The sequence below is a fragment of the Nematolebias whitei genome, chromosome 4, assembly GCF_014905685.2.
Source record: "Nematolebias whitei isolate Nwh7 chromosome 4, NemWhi1, whole genome shotgun sequence".
Taxonomy (NCBI): Eukaryota; Metazoa; Chordata; class Actinopteri; order Cyprinodontiformes; family Rivulidae; genus Nematolebias; species Nematolebias whitei.
The window spans coordinates 24755417-24772490 of NC_056501.1; the positions used below are offsets into that span (position 1 = coordinate 24755417).

General features: G+C 42.2%; 1 protein-coding gene across 1 annotated transcript; it reads left to right on the forward strand.

Annotated features, from left to right (window-relative positions):
* The first annotated feature begins 11604 nt into the window (after positions 1-11604).
* On the forward strand, positions 11605-16710 carry nexmifb (neurite extension and migration factor b). The gene is made up of 2 exons (XM_037675347.1): positions 11605-15786; positions 16353-16710. Exons 1-2 carry the CDS (start codon positions 11627-11629, stop codon positions 16453-16455), a joined length of 4263 nt encoding a protein of 1420 aa, XP_037531275.1. The 5' UTR covers positions 11605-11626; the 3' UTR covers positions 16456-16710.
* Positions 16711-17074: the final 364 nt, after the last annotated feature.

Sequence of the window (17074 nt, forward strand, 5' to 3'; positions counted from 1 at the left end):
GCTGATGGTCCTTCTTGAGCATGTGATCAGCTGGTTTTGGTTGTCAGCAGCAAAACTGGTTGATCCACTCTGAGAAGGTGCTATTTAAGAGACTGAGCTGAAAACAGCACCTCAGACTGAAGAAGTCTCTCGGACGAGAGACGAAACGTTTCTACATTTTTTGTTGTTTTGCTTTGTTTTGTTTTTTTTTAATGTCCAGAGGACCAGATTTAACTTTTTTAGATTTTTCTACCTGGATTATTGAGCATGCATCAGGATAGTGCAGATTTTGTTTCTATTATTATGTAAATTTTGACTTGTCAAAAAACATTGACAACAAAAACAACACAACAAAAATACTGGTAAATTGCATTGTTTACCTTTAATAGGTTCAGTCTTTGCCAAAGCTGACCGCTTTGCAAAACAGCACAAATGGCTCTAATTACCATAATCAAATAGCCAATCAGTCAGTGTACTTCTTATTTTTGTGCAGAAAAATACTTAATAAATGTTTTAATTCTGCTAAGATCCTTAAAAATAATATTTTCATGAAATTAGCTCTGAATTTTAAATGAAGGTTCAGATGAATTCATACTTGCCTGCAGTGCATTCTCTTTGTTTTATCAACCTTTATTGTTGGCATTGTTCTGCTTTTCAAATATTTTTTTAGTCGCTACCTTCAGCTTCTCCATAGTTTAGTCCTATGCAGTTTTTTCACGTCATGTTTGTGGCACTGTGTCAGCAGGTGACAATAGTCTGATTGTACTGGCGTTACATCCTGGTGTGTTTCAGGGCTGATGCATTTCTGACAAAGATGACATATTTCCATTCTGATGTAGAGGGGAGAACAGTTAGGGTTATTTATATTTTTCATATGATTCTAAATCACCAAATGTAGCTAAGCTCACTTTAGACAGGGTGTTGTTTTGATGAGAATGGCACACATTTCACAAAACCTTTTTAATACCATTCAGTAACGCCTGACCATATCACTTGATTGTGATCCTGATCAAACAATGCTATTTGTAGGCAACAGGGTACTGGTTTTAGAGGTTGTTTCCAGTAGAGAAAGAAATTCGAGAAAAAGTAGCACACTTTCTGCTCCCAGAAGACAACATGTTACCAGCGAAACTAAGCAAACAGATCAGCTCTGGCCAGCTTCAATCAGGACTAACTGTCCCTCTCCCCTTGTGAGAATCACAGATTGTCACTTCTCCATGAGAAGCACCCAGAGAAGGAAAGATTGAGAGAAAGTAGAAGAAGATCACCAAAACAAAGAGAAAATAGGTGAAAGAGGCTCTATTGAGCAGGAATACAACAACTCTCTGAGGAGGATGGCTATGAATCATGTTGTGGTTACTCACGACTGATTATGAACATCATGTACCAGCCGGACTGATTCTCTCCACAACCATTCACAAAATGTCCTATAGTGGAAACGGGCATCTGCTGCTGACCGACAGGCTGTGTGGTGTGAACACCCTGAGTAACTGAGCTGCAGAACGATGGTCCTATCTGCATTTTACCAATCTAAGTTCCTCTGCACATAATTTATAGTTTATTGTTTCGTGGTCATATGCAGGACTCAGTGGTGGCTGACCAACAGAGGGTGCTAGGGCGCCACCCCACCACTCACACCATTCTCATATTACCTTGAAGACGTACAAAAATTAAATAAAAATGAAATAATGAAAAAAAAAATTCAAAATATATGTATATATATATTTAGTTGTGTACAATAAATATTTTATAGTTAATGATGAGTTAAGTTGTTTCTTTCAAAAATGTTGTATCTGATTGATGACATATTTCCGTCCTGGGGGTGCAAGAATCTTTGCCCATAGACTCTTGTTAAAAGTTGTTCATGCACTGGAGAAAACTCCACCAGCCACCACTGGGTCATATGCAGGTTTGGATATAACTGGAAATTCAAATGCCAATAAAGAACCTTGAACACAAGGCCAGCAATGCAATGAAATGCTCAGCACGAGAAAAATCATCTCAACTCGCCAAATAAACAAACAAAACAAACAAAAAAAGAAATACGAAAGCATGCAACAAAAGTACAAAACAAAACACCAAAATGTGGGGGGGAAAAGAAGAAAACAACAACTACAAGGTCCAAAAGAAATATACTAAACAACATTGTAGAATGCAACGGTGCAAGTAGAATGAATTAGTGCAAACAAGTACCTCGCAGGCAGTAACACTGCTTAAATGCACGTGATATATTTTTCCTCACTTGCTCTTGTGCAAGACGGACACATTTCTTCCCTCTCCCGTCCTCCTCCAGCTTTTTTGCTCTCTGCCTTGTGCATCAGTGCTCCTATTTACACATCTTCCGAAACGTTTTTTCAACAAGCAACAGGGTCCTGGAGAACCCTCATGCCCTGCTGAGATGCACGCGGCAGGATACGTCATTAATCTGATGTGCTTTTCCGTATTGTCTTAGAAGGACGCCGAAGATCTTGTGTATCGGAACTCCTATTTACACATCTTCCGAAACATGTGGAATATATGTAAACTAAGAAAGCTCTGTCTACCGCAACCCCCTTCCCCTACTGTGGCCATTTAGCCATTTAATTTGGACGTTGTGGAACGGAGAGGACCGACACAGACTCCAGTTGGTCCCTCAACACAATTGATAACATTTATCTGAATCTGACTCCCCCATTTGGCCTCAAAGCAGACCGACTTATCACATTTCTCCTGGGATATGTGTAAACTAAGAAAACTCTGTCTATCGCAATTCGCAACACCCCCCCCCCCCCCCCCCCCCCCCCGCCGAGAACTTCTGTGAATGCTTATCAGAGCTGTACCGACTGACACCAACATCTTAACAGGACTATGGGCTATCTGGAAGTGCTTCATGAACAAATCTCGCCGTTTTGTCGTCAAATGCATATTTAATGTGTCTATAAATGTGCTTGCTGTTAGAGTTTTTTGATGCCTTAAAGTGTGTCCTGACAAGGACAAGGTGTGAAGATATCTTTTTTGTAATACCACTATCCATCCTCATGGCCTTTTCCCCTTTTCCTATCTTAAAGAATAAGGGGCCACACTCTTAGGAACAGCAGCAACGTGCACTCCACCTGTCTTTCAGATGACTGTACAAACATGATCTCACTGTATTTCGGTACAATGATAATAATGCCTATTCTGATTCTGATTCTGATATATATTGCACACAACATACACCACACAAGTTGTACAACAGGCCACTGCACAGGCAGTGAACAACACTGAGATGAACTGAACCACGATGGCAAGGCAGCGACACATAATACAGCCACACAATGCAGCAGCAACAAACATATTGGGTGTCACAGATGTGACTCAGTTCTGTCGAGCTGGTAGACAAAGAAGTCGGCTGGAGCCACAGGAGTCGGGGGTGGACGGCTCCAGCCATGTTTCTGTAAAGGCAGACACAACAGCTCCTCGTGTCCTGTTTGCAATAAATCTGTGCGTGCAGGTCATCCAGTCTATTCCTCAGAGATTGAACACCCAAAAGTAGGACCGGAAGAGAGGGGATTTGCTGTGTCTCTAAGGGGTCCTGCACAAAACACCAACTCACTTCCTTCTCTGTGTTTTCCTGTTATGTCACCCAAGTAAACAAAGGACCCAGGAGAAAATGTCCACCGCGGAGTCCCCAAAAGACGGCTCAAAGTCCCCATTCACTGATGATCGCAGCTCCCAAAGTGCGTTGCGGTCATACCCGTAGCGTGGGAGTACAATGCAGGAGTAAAAAGTCAAAACAAAAACAACAATGAACAAAAAAAGTGAGTCGAAGCGGCGCTCTCATCAGTGCTGCCATGCTGCGGCGCACATTGATGACAAACATCAGGGATAATGAAGTTTTGGGTGAAAACATTGAAAGATTTATTGGAAAGAACTGTTTCTTTTTGCTTCACATGTCATATTGTTACATTTTAGACATTCCATCTGCATTTAATGGACTTACCACTTGTTCATCATCAAAGGTGAAGATACTCATACTGTTTAATTACCTTTAGTTATTTGTGACAGATAGAAACTTTTGTGTAATTGTATGATTTTTATTGTAAGTTAGGAAAACAGAGAATTGTGCAAACTTTTGTTCTCATGTTGCTTTTATCCCACTAATAGTTAAGACAGCAGACACTGGGTGTGCAGAGCTGCCTGGCCCTTTGCACCTTAGGTTTAACTCAAGCAGATGAAACCCTGAGTGCCGTGGCTTTGCTGAGAGAGAGCTCTAAATGCTAACTGGTCTAATATTCTGGTCTAGTCTGGCACTGGTTGGGCTGTCTAGCATGGCTGGGCTTGGCAGTAGAGGGGATCAGGAGATCGCCACCACCTGGCAGCAGCCATGGTCCTTCCATATGCTCAGTGGTGAATGTCTGTGCCAGATTGCATGAAGTGTGCCACATCCAGCATCAGCTTCTATTCAAGGAGCTTTTCTCCTGATAGCATCAACACAAAACTGTAGCTGCGTTCGGATAATCTGAGTCTCTGAGGCTTGTTTTATTGCTACTGTATGTTCACCTCGCAAGCTAGATATTAAGTCTTGGATGCACGGAGCGTTTTATCTTGTGTACATTTAGATGCAGTTGTAATACTTTGCTCTACCATATCAGCAAATGTGAGGCTGCTGATCCGCTTTTGACCTCTAGTGTCAAACTCGATTTGTCAGCTACAGTCATTGCTGAAAGACCCTTAGTGTGCATGTGTGTGTGTATATGAGTGTGTGTGTGTACCTGTCTGACTGACTGATCTGTGGCACATTCTGAACAGCTGAAGAGCTAATGGTCCAGCTGGAGACAGATGGCCTCTCGATAACACTATACCCCCAAGCCAATACTCATACTCTATCACTCTCATACACACACATAATACATGAAGCTACGCATGCACACACGCCCTTTTTGTCACACACATCACGCACTCGCTGGGCAGGGTAAATTGTTAATCCATTATAAACACAGAGTAAAGACATTTCTCAATACGAGCTTAATGTTTCAAAGCAATTTTAAACAATCTTTAGGCAACGTTAGGTGGCAGCTTAGGTTACATGCTAGCACAAGGGGTTTAAAGAAAGCTAACAATCCTTTGTAGTTTTATAGAACTTCCATGTTTTTGTGTTTATACCTGTTTGAAACGTACACATCCAAAAAAGTATGATGATGAGTATGTGAAATGTCACGATACATAATGATGCAGAATGATATACCTCATTGTTCCTTTGGGGAAAAAAAAATGTTTACAAATGTGTAAACGCACATGCCTTTTTTGTGGTCCTCCTTTTCAGCCTTTATTGCAATGTGGGTCATACCATGTAGCTAAAATTTAAGTCTAGATGTAGAAAACGATGTCTGCACTGCATCACTCCAGGGAGAATGTGTCAGTCACATGCTCCTGCTCTGAGGTCATTCTGGCACACAGAGTGAAAGGAGCTGATGGCAAACGCCTCGCTGTGATGCTTCTGCCACCTCTGAGAAGTTGCTGCTATAACAGTTTTCTGACTCGGAGAAGAGGAGAGACGATGCATATTTCTCCTGAGGTTTCCTTTATTAAGGATGACAGCAGCGCAGTCGTTAGCTCTCAGTAGGCGTTTCTTGTTGCACCAGTGTGTCTGCAGGCCGCAGACCCAGAGAGACCGGCTCTCAGAAATTTCATTACCTCATTAAATCACTCTCAAATCCTATCCATATTCAAAGATTTACTCACCGCCAATACAGCCATGCCGAATGCTGTTTGCTAAGCAGTCTTCGCCTGGAGCATTTATCACTACCTCAATAGTGATTAGGCGCATCCTTTCTAAAATGGGGGCTGTTGCTAGTTAACCTCCTTGAGCACATTAATTGCTGAGCTATGTTTTTCAATTTCCACATTTTCTTGCTGGCATCGTTTTAAAGAATATGTGCGTGATGGCAGCTTGGGACTGAGGAGAGGGAGGCAGGTGTAGTTGATATTGGTTATACCGTCTCCAACATATGGGCCTGTCGTGTCCCATGTGTACATACCTGCCTCTGCTGCTGTCATCTAATTATGCAGAGCAAACAAAGCGATCTCCCTTCTGCTACAAGCCTGCTTCCCTGAGTTTTGATTGTTACACATTCGATGGACGTCTTCAACTGATTCAAACGTATTTTACTGGATGTGAAATCCCCCAAAACCTTGTCCTGAATGTGCTTCTAATGGTTCTTTTTTTCTGTCAGACTGTGGGTGCTTTGCGATTTGTGGCCACGTGACAACTAAGAAAGGAAAAGAGATGCCGTCCAACGGCATTTGTTGAACTTGTAAATTATCTGATTTTCATGATTTGATGTTAATATATGAAAATGAAACTTAAGGGAATTTATTTTTTATAAATATTTCTTTATTTTAATAAACATATTTAACATAATCTTTATTTCTCTTGTTCTTTTGGAATAAGAAATGCATAAAGTTTAACAGTGTTGTACTGGTACAGTGCACAAACTTAAAATGCTTGTTATTTCTTTATATATTGAGGATTAAAAGATTTTAAAGTTGAAATAGTTATATAAATTAATGAAATGACACAAAGCTGGTTTCTTTCTTTAGTTATTTTTTTTCCTTCGGCTTTTCCGAGGTCATCACAGCAAACTAACTTGCACCAAGACGTGGCTATTTTTTTACACCGGATGCCCTTCCTGACGCAATCACAGACCACTGAGCTACCACAGCCCTCTGTGTGGAGCAGAGAGCTGCTATCTGGGGCACCTGGGGGAGCCGATGGTGGGGATTAAGGGCCTTGCTCAAGGGCCAAAGGTGGGGTAAATGAGGGTGGAGGCAGGTGTTGGTGTTTCACCTTTCCCAACCACATTTTGATGTTGTCGGTCTGGGGAGTTGAACCAGCGACCTTCCGATGACAGGCCCATCTTCTCTAACCTCTGCTCCACCATTCCCAACCACTGGTTTCTTTCTTTAGTGCTTTATCTTTTTATGTTGGAACAGTTTGTAAGTTAGTGTTAAAGGGATAGTTAAGGTCTTTTGAAGTGAAAACAAGTCTGTACAAATTTCATCCTTCAATTGTTGGTTTGAAAGTTAAATACCCAGCCTCAGCAGCATGCCAAAGTGTCCTTGAGCAAGAAATTGAACCTCCACTGCCTCCAATGTGCAGCCACGTTCTTGTTTTTAGTTTTCTACACCGCCCTACAAGCTAGCTTTTTTATTGTTACTTTTCCTTTTAAATACCATTTTATTTTCACTTGTTAAAAAAAAAAAATCTCTGTATGCATTCTTTATGATTGTCTATTATTGTCTTTGTTGTCAACTGTTGTCATTACTCTGTTAAAATCAGGTCTTTCTTGTAAATGAGTCCCCGAGGCTCAGTGGGATTAACCTGTATAAATAAAGGTTGAATGAATGAAAAAAATAAACTTATGAGTGTATGAGTGGGAATATAAGAAGTACTATAAATAGTGTGTAAAATATATACTGTATAATAAAAAGCACTGCATGAGGGTGTATGTGTGAGAGAAAGAGTGAGTGAGACCATTTGTAAAGGGTTTTACAGAACTTGGAGCAGTCGAAAAAGCATTATAAAGTGTGGTTCATTTACAATTAAAAAAAAAAAAAAAAACATACCGGTACCTATTATGGACAGCTCTTTGCATTTTACAGAAATAGAGTTTAAGACCAACCACATTGGCAAGCTAATAACTAGTCCAAAACCATACCAAAGTTGATTGCTGCTGTCTTAAAACAACTCCATCCATCAATTATCTTTACCCACTTTCTCCTTTTCGGGTCACGGGGGTCACTGGTGCCCATATCCAACAACCACTGTATGAGAGGTGGGGTACACCCTGGACAGGTTTCTAGTCCATCACAGGGACACATGGAGACAACTGAGACAAACAACCATTCACTTTCTTACTCACAGCTAGGGACAATTTAGAGTTACCAATCAGCCTAACATGCATGTTTTTGGTCTGTGGGAGGAAACCGGAATGCTTGGAGAAAACCTGCACATGCACGGAGAGAACATGCAAACTCCACCCAGAAAGGTCCCAGGCTGGGATTTGATCCGACAACCTTCTCACTGAGAGGCGGCAGCTCCACCAACTGTGCCACTGTGCCCCCCTTAAAACAACTTGTCTCAAACTTGAGTTTGTCGATTCCTACAAATATTTGGGTATCTTGGTCGATTCGCATCTCTCTTTGAAGCTCCATGATGAAAGCTTGGTAAAGAAACTGAAAGTTAAACTGGGTTTCTTTTTCAGAAATAGATCCTGTCTGAACTCTGAACACTAGGAAATGCCTTGTAACTGCAACTTTCCTTCCCTCCATTGACTACGGTGACATTATTTACATGAATGCCCCTACAAGCACCTTGCAGATGCTGAACGCTGTCTATCATGGTGCGCTAAGAGTCATAACTGGCTGTAACTACCGTACCCACCACTGCACCCTATATTCATTGATTAACTGGTCATCATTAACTTCACGCAGACTCTCCCACTGGTACATTTTCATCTTTAAATCACTTCTTGGTCTGATGCCTTCATACATCTCCTCCTACATGTCTCTGCGTGAGTGCAGCTACAGCGTGCGCTCTCAGGACATTATTACCTGCAGTGTTCCCGCAGTGAGGACTGAACTAGGCAAAAGGGCCTTCTCCTACTCTGCTCCTGTTTCCAAGAATATCTTACAAAAATATCTGATCTCAACTTTGGCCTCTCTAAGTGGCTTCAAACATCTGCTAAATTCATGGCATAAACCAATGCAGACATGTTCCCGTTTTTAGTATTTTACATCGCTTTACAACCTAGCTGATTTTGTTTTGTTTTTTAATAGCATTTTTTTTGTTCTTCTAATTTGTATGCTTTTTATGATTGTCTATTGTTGTCTTTGTTGTCCATTGTTGTCATCACTCTTTGTTAAAATCAGGTCTCTCTTGCAAATGAGTCCCCAAGGCTCAATGGGATTAACCTGTCTAAATAAAAGTTGAATGAATGAAAAAACATTTCAAAACATTTCATTGCTGCAAATTTAACACTACATGGCTATTTACATTTACATACAGAATCCTTTGGTGTTTTCTGAGTGCTAAGAACAGCAGAAGTGGCTAGCTAAAGCACTTGCAGCCTGGGGGCATTTCTGTCAAAAACATCTTATTATTTCTGTTGTAATAATTATATAAAGTAAAACCGATGTATCAAAAAGTTTTAAAGTGTTCACATGAACCACTACAACATTAGATTATTATGTAAATAACATCAATCCACTTTGGTCTTTGTTAGCTAGCTGCTAGCATATCAATTCAGCATACCTGCCAACCATCCCAACTAGGGTGGGAGAGTCCTGGATTTTGCATCCCCTGTCCCACATCCCACATAAAGGGGGGTGGGGGGGGAGACACACCCAAGTGTTCTGCATTTGACAAGTGCTGGCTTAGCCTACCTGTTCATGCCATGTTTGTGCGGGAGGAGGGACACACAGGGGGTTGTTTCATGGGCTTCCTGCAACAGCAGGAGTGAGGTTACCATAATAAGCCTATATTAGATGTAGAGTGCAACTTCTCAACTTTCAGAAGCCGTATAATTTTTAAAAATAGCTCAAGCTATTGCTAAGCCATGGTAATGCAAAGTGATCTTTTTTTTAAAAAGTGTCATTGGCAACACGCTTGGAATAAAACTTTTGTTGAAGTTTACGTATGTTTATTTGTTGATTCAGCCATTAACCATAATTTATTATGTTAAAAGTTTTTTTGGACAAATGATAGACTCATGCTTTGTAGACACAGATATGGTGCTCGTAGCGTAGCTTGTTCTATATTACCTCCCTGGTAGGTTTCTCAGGGTAGCTTGTTCTGTTACTAAATAATGTTATATGGTGCAGAAGATATTTTGCGATAAAAGTAAAATATGATGCATTCAAAACAAACCCATGGTTCTCAAGTGTAAAAAAATTAAACACAATAAACACATAAGGATAATGCAATTTTCAAGTTTGATCTCAGATAAAGTTCAGCTTAAAGGCCAGGCTGTTTATTGTTCCACCTTTCAATAAATACATAATCTATTCAATTCATTTTATTCAATTCAGTTTATTTCTATAGCACCAAGTCGCAACAGAAGTCATCTCAGGACACTGTACAAAAACATTTTACGTTTTTTTTTTTTTTTTTTTTCAAGGAATAGTCAAATGCACTTCATATAGCTAGAAAATGCATTGTTTTGAGTTGATTTTTAATTAAATTTCTGGAGCGGGGACCCCTACACGACTGCTTTGCGTCACTGGCACTCGTGAAAACTCATTACTATTCGCAAATGTGGGCAGCTATGATTCAGTCAGATGTAAACTGTGTTGCTCCTAACTAAAGTTGTTCAAAGAGCTATTTTCAATAGTTAAGAAGTTAGTTGTTCATAACTTATTTTCACAGAACCCTTTTGTGGTAATAAATTGTGTGTTTTGTGAGTTTAGCTTTACTGTTAATTATATTTACTGTTCTCATCCTTGTTTTCATCTGCTCACTGTTATTTTTAGGTACTTATTATCTACTAGATTTATTTACTCTAGTTGCCCAGCTTTCTTGTTCTCTTGTTCTCTCCTTCATTTGCAAACGCCTGCTTTCTGTATTCAACCCACCTGTAATGCATTCACTAATCCACGGTCATTGCAGTTTCTTGTCAGAGCCTCTGCTTACTTTAGCCTTGTCCTGTTATTTGGTTGTGTTGTTTAATTTATATTCATATGTTCTAGTTTAGTTAATACTTGCTTTTACCAAACTTGTTTTTATCAAAAAATTGACAGTGAAATTACCCAAATGGAAACCATTTGGGTAATTTCAACCACCATTTAATGACAAAACCCCCTTCAAATGATCTGAGTTATCTTTTTTAAATATCTGATGAAAAACATTCCTTTCAAAATGGTCAGGTAAAAGGATTAGGCAGAAAGTTATATAAAAATATCCAATTTCAACCAATTGTTAAAACCCCTCAGAAAAATCCGATGAACGGTTTTTCAGAGCCATTTTCAAAATTTAAGATACTGACTCCTAAGCAAAACTGAATAAGTGGTGGATCAAAACTTTCACAAAACTGTAAAATTTTGTATACTTCAGTAATGCAATTACACAGATTTTCAATGATTCAGTAGCTTTATTTAACCCAGTTCTTTTAGTAGCTATTTTCTTTTGACATAGATGCTAATGATGAGTTGCTGACAAATTCACTAACACCTAGACTCACTTATTCACTGAGACAAAAATCATGTCCTTTGAGCACATGATGTCACAACCTATTTCATATTCTCAAATATATCAAATACATTTCTAGTTGCTCTTTCTTACTTTCATGTCTGACTTCCCAATAATAGGAAACACACGACCCAGCTTGATATCTTGCCTAAAGCCTATAATGTTTAAAAAAATCATACTCTAAAACATGCAACCTTGTCTAATTTGACATTGTTAATACATCTTATTGAATTCAGTACAAAAACCAAATTAGTGGTGTTTAAGAATGGCGTCGCAAAATGAAATTTAGAACTCCAGGGGGTTAATTGACACTAATTGCATTTGAACAGCCAAGAAGAATTTGACTACAGCACAAAAACAATGTTCTGACTTATAGTTCAGAGAGCTGAAATCCTTTTTTTGTTGTTGTTTCTTGCAGGGGTATGTGCACAGAGTGGTGATATGAGTCTGTGCAGACTTGTCAATGCTGCAACTTCCTCACCTGCTCCTGCTGCAGAGACTTCACAACGGGCCTGCCCAACACACCAGAAGAACGCTCCTACGCCGCCATCCCTCCCCTTGGCCCTTGGCACTCATCACTCTCTGAGCCTAACTGTGGCCCCCTGCTCTCCATCCAGTGATGCTTCAACTCTAGTCCCCAACCTTCAACGTGCACCCACATCACTTCCCAACCCAGCTGTAAGCTCCTGGAGTCCAACAGGAGACACACAGAAAACATCCCCTACACTGGCCATTACCCTTCCTCTATCAACTACAATGATGGAGCCCAGCACAGTGTCTGTCCTGACAGAGGAGTGTCTTCTTCAGCCAGCCAGAACCTGCCTCGGTTGCTTTATAGAAACCCGTGATGCCTCTGACCCTAATTCCATCCAGAATCCACCCCATGATCCTAACAACAACTCTGATGCAGACCCTGGGTTGAGCGTTAGGATAGGGGATGTGAGTCGAGAGGATTTCTCTGACATCAACAACATCAGCATTCAGTGCCTAAGCCATGCAGGGGAGGCAGTGAGTCACTACGGGGAGCAGCTCCTCTCTGACCAGCTGCTTAGCTTTCCTCTTCCAAAAGCCCCAAGTGAGGGCAAGAGAGCAGACGGAAACAAAACAGAGGAATGTGATGACCCAGAAGATGAGGCAACTGCCAAGAACTTGTATGAGGGACTGTTACTGGACAAAGTCAGTGGAGAAGAGGTATTGCTGGCTAATGCTAGTCAGGACTGGGGATACTTTGAGTCCTTCATCAGCGAGAGTAAGATGGAACTGTTGGACCTTTGCTCTAAAAATGAGCTATCAGTCAACCTCTTTTCTGAGGAGGATGTTGACAATCTCTTTGATGATGAAGACGACGATTCAACGCTAAGCAGCGACGTCTGCTCGCTTAAGATTCGCTACGAGTCTTTCCAGGACAACATGAGGGAAAAAACAAATGTGCTCCAAGAGGAGACACAGTTCAACTTCTTCCCCACCCTCCTGGCCAACTGTGCCAAAAAAGAGGAAGGAGCACCTGTCTTGAGGAGGAGCGTTGAAGAGACGCAGACCAAAACTGAGGAGCTAATTGGGGAGACAGCGCTAGAAGGAAAAGGTGGAGAGTGCAGTGGTAGGAGCCCACTTGATGGCTCTCAAGACTCCCCCATGTCCACCTCCAAGGTCAGCTACCTAATAGACTTCAATTCCACAGAAGAGTCAGGAGAGTTCAGCGATGACAGCTCCTGCACTGGCTCCTCCTTGGATACCCTGCAAGACGGCAAGTTTAAAAAGGCCCACTCTAAGAGATTTCTCAGCCCCTCAAACCCTCTCAACTATGGGCTACGCTCCAAGAGAAAGGTTCGATACAGCGATGATTACTTGTATGATGTTGACTCACTTGAAAGTGAAAAGAATGCTGAAAAAAAAGAGAAAGCTCCCGCTGGTCAGAAAGAGGAGGAAGACGTTGACTGGTGCCCCAAAAAACGTCGGAAATCCAGTCGAAAAGAGCCACCCGTCGTCATCAAGTACATCATCATCAACAGGTTTAAAGGGGAGAGACTCATGTCAGTGAAACTGGGCAAGCTGAACCCTGTGGATGCGACTGTGAGCTTAAATGCCGACACAGTGAGCAAATATGAGACACTGGCTCCTCTGAAGGATTTCTGGCAGGAGAAGCAAAGAGAGAGACAGGAACGGCTTAAGCTGGTTGCCAGAGATAAACAACAACGTGGTTTTCATCTAAATGGACGCCATCATCGGCCTTTTAATTCTAGTCATCCCAAAAGGAAATACAAGATTGCAAACAGGCTTAAGGTTCAGAGAATTCAAACTGTGGAGCAATCAGTAACAACACAGGGTACCTTTCTCTCTGATCAGAGCCACACAGGTGTCAGTAAAGAGGACCCCACCCCCACCGTAGAGGAAATAATAGCAGCCCCAGGCCTCCCAGACACATTAGACACAAACTTCATCACACACACAATCACAACCAAGAGTCGCTCCCAGGAGCTAGCAGAGAGGGAGGGAAGAAGACTGGGAGGAAATAAAATAGTCAGGATAAGGAAATTCAAAAGTGAAGCCAGGCTGAGGAGTAAGAAAATGAAAGAGGCAGAAGGGGAAGAGGGAAGGAGTGTGAGAAATGAAACAGATGCCTGTGTCAGTGCAGCACAGATTGAGGATCCTATTGCTGGGTTAGAACAGGCAGGCATTAGTTCAACTACAGTCAAACCCCATTTCTCAGACAATAACACCACAGCTAACGCATCAGAGGAGAAATTTCCCTTTGTTTCATCCACCTGCTCTCCTGACAAAGGGACCTCCTCAGAGGAGGTGGAGACAAGTGTCCCTGTCATCCCAGGGGGCTACCTGCAGACCCTGTTAGATGCCACAGACTCCTCTAGTGGAGCAGCTATCTCATATTTCCCCCAGCAGTCCTCTAGGCAGCAGTATTCTCTGGGGCTGTCCCTGGAGGAGAAGCAGTTTTCCTCTCTGCAGCTTGCTCAGAGCTGTGTCCTCTCACCTCCATCTGAGTCGGAGCTCCAGCAGTCTCCCCAAAACTGCCCTAGCTTTCCCCAGATGTGGCACCCACAGCTGTGTGCAAATCACAACCAGAGCTTTGGGTCTGAGACCCCTGAGACTCCCATCTTACCCAACACCTTCCCTGCTGCTGTGCCCCTGAATGACAACCTGCCAGTGTCTAACTACAGCCAGTTGAGCCCTGAGGCTGACAGGCTGCTTTATGAGAAGAGCTACCTGACTGAGGCGGGGCTGCAGCCTGGGGCAGATCTGCAAGTGTGTCAGTCTGCCTGTGTGGAGGGCCAGGTGCAATACCAAAGAGGGTCCCTGTGCACAGACAATGGGAGGCTCATCAGCTATGACTCAGTGGGCTCTCTGTCAGCCTCCTCCAGCAATTACAGCTCTCTCAGCCTCAAGTCTTGTGAGCGAGAGGGTGAGGAGGAAGGCCGAGACAGCTTCTTAGCTCATTGCAGTCCTAAAGTGGTGATTCAGCAAAGTGTGGATGCCCTTACCCCACTCAGGGAGTCCTCAGACCTGCTGGATATCTCCAACTTCACTCCTGACAAGTTCAGACACTCATCGCTGTCAGAGCTTTCCCCTCCTGAGACCCCCAATTTGTCCCCCCAGGTGGTGGGGCGTGAAATGAAGATGGCAGGCAATGTTGGAGAGTACCAGGATGTGAATGATATGACTATAGACTGCAACAGGGAGGTAAAGTGGAACTGTGATGCCATACAGCAACAAGAATGCACTGCAAATGCATACACGGTAGAGGATAGCCAGTTTCCACTGCACAACTTCAACAGTCAGGATGTCATAGGTTTAGATAAAAAGGAGCTGGGAGTTACTGAATTTAATGAACAGACTGGTGCGAAAAACATAAAGTCAAAGAGGAAAGGTAACTGCAAACAGACAGCTGCAGGACAGAGCCCAAAGAAAGCCCGGGCACCCAGAGCTCCCAAGTCTGAAAAGGTCAAAACTCCCAAACAGAACTCTCGGTCGACCAAAAAAATAAAGGCCATGTTAGAGGGCAAGGCAGCAAAGAACCAAGCAGGTGGCACAGGCCTGACTGACAGTAGCAGCACTGGGGACTGGCCTGGCACCGGCTGGTCAGAGAACAACAGCCTGGTAGGAGATGACCAGAGAGAATTTGAGGAGCCTTCCAATATTCTGTCCAACATCGTCTCCGGCATGGCCGAGGTCCAAAGATTCATGATGGCCTCTATCGAGCCACTGTGGAATCCTATGTCTGAGGCGTGCATGCCCTCAGAGGCCAACAGCCTCAACCTAAAGACCCTCAAAATCTTAGCTGGAACGGAGGCTGACCTGAAGAAAAAAGGATCTGTGCTAACGGGAGCCGGCAGAGGCAGAAAGTCTGGAGGGAAAGGAGGCAAAAATCAGGCCAAATTCACGCCATCTCACCCCCTGTTCCCTCAGTTAGCACTGGGCTGCAACATGTTCGATAAACCCAGCTTTATTAACCCCGGGCCTGCGCACAAAAAGCTATACCGCCACAAGACAAGCGCTAAGTTCCCTCGGATTGAGACACTGAAGGGGAAACGAGCTGAGAGAGACCCAAATAAGGACATAGCACTGATGACCTCTTTTGAGAAACTGAGGTAATATTTTGTTATCAGCGGCTGTTGTTCTCCTTCTCACTTTCCCCCCTCCACTACCTGCTCAGCCTCCCTCCCTCCCAAACATACCTACACTGACGCTATTCCAGAGCTGCATGAGTTACTACGATTCCCCCTGACAACTCCCACTTCCTTTTAACCCCCCCTCCCTTCCTGAAGAGGAAATGATTATCTGCATGAAAAACATCTTGTAATTTGCAAACTACCTACTGAGTGATTGTGTCCAGCTTGATTGAGATTTGAAACGACCATGGCTGCATTTCTTTCTTGCTTTCGTTGTTTCTGCTTTGTTTGTTCTTCTTATAGTTGTTTTACTTTTGTCTGAAAAAAAAAAAAAGAGAATAAGCCTTGAAAACAGCTCTGTCGCCTTTTTTTGAGGAACTTTATAGCTTTTTTTTGTATCTTCTCAGATGAACTAGCTCCCCTGAATTGAGATTTCCTTTTTTTTTTTTTTTGTTGCTTTTCCCTAAAGATGTAGCTATATACACAAATGCATTGAGTGACATCTACGCATCCCATCCCCCCTCCTCATCTGTTTTTGTATGCAGAATATGGATGTCCTGTTGTTGCTGTTCTTCATACACTGCCTGGCTCATTTCAAGAGGGAAGCCTACACTTAATGAGCCCTATTTAAGCCCAAGACATCTTTAAACACAAAAAGATGGGACCATTTTGTATCGTTGACATATCAGACACCTTGTCTTTTTTCTTTCTTTCTACCCTCAAAGTTGGAATGACTCCCTGTGTTCTTTTACTGAGTGTATCTTTTACTTGTGGAGTTTTAGAGGAACTGGTGATATAAATTTACATTTTTACGCCTTGCAAATTCATAAAAGCTCCACCCTCAGAGTATTTTTGTCAATGTTGTTGTACAGAGGACATGCAATATTTGCAAAAAAAAAAAAAGACGAAGAAAAAAAAAGATGATTATAATTTAAAAATCAATGTGCCAAAAGTAACAATGCTGTGTAAATGACCTCTTATATATGTGTGAATATTGGCTGTTCCTCTTTTTCTATCCATCGGAATATTGGCTGCTCGGATTGGAGGCTCCTCGCAGAGACTTGCAACTACAGGAATTCTTCATTTGAGACTTTATTCTCTCTCTCTTTCTCTCTCTTTTCTCTGATGAAAGGCACCAACAGCTGGCAGTGGTACGCCACCACTCATGAAACCAAATCGAAAAAAGACTATATTCTCCTTGTATATTTTTTCTTTCATTCTTTCCTTTTTTAACCCCCTACTTTGTTTGCCAAATTCGATTTACCTC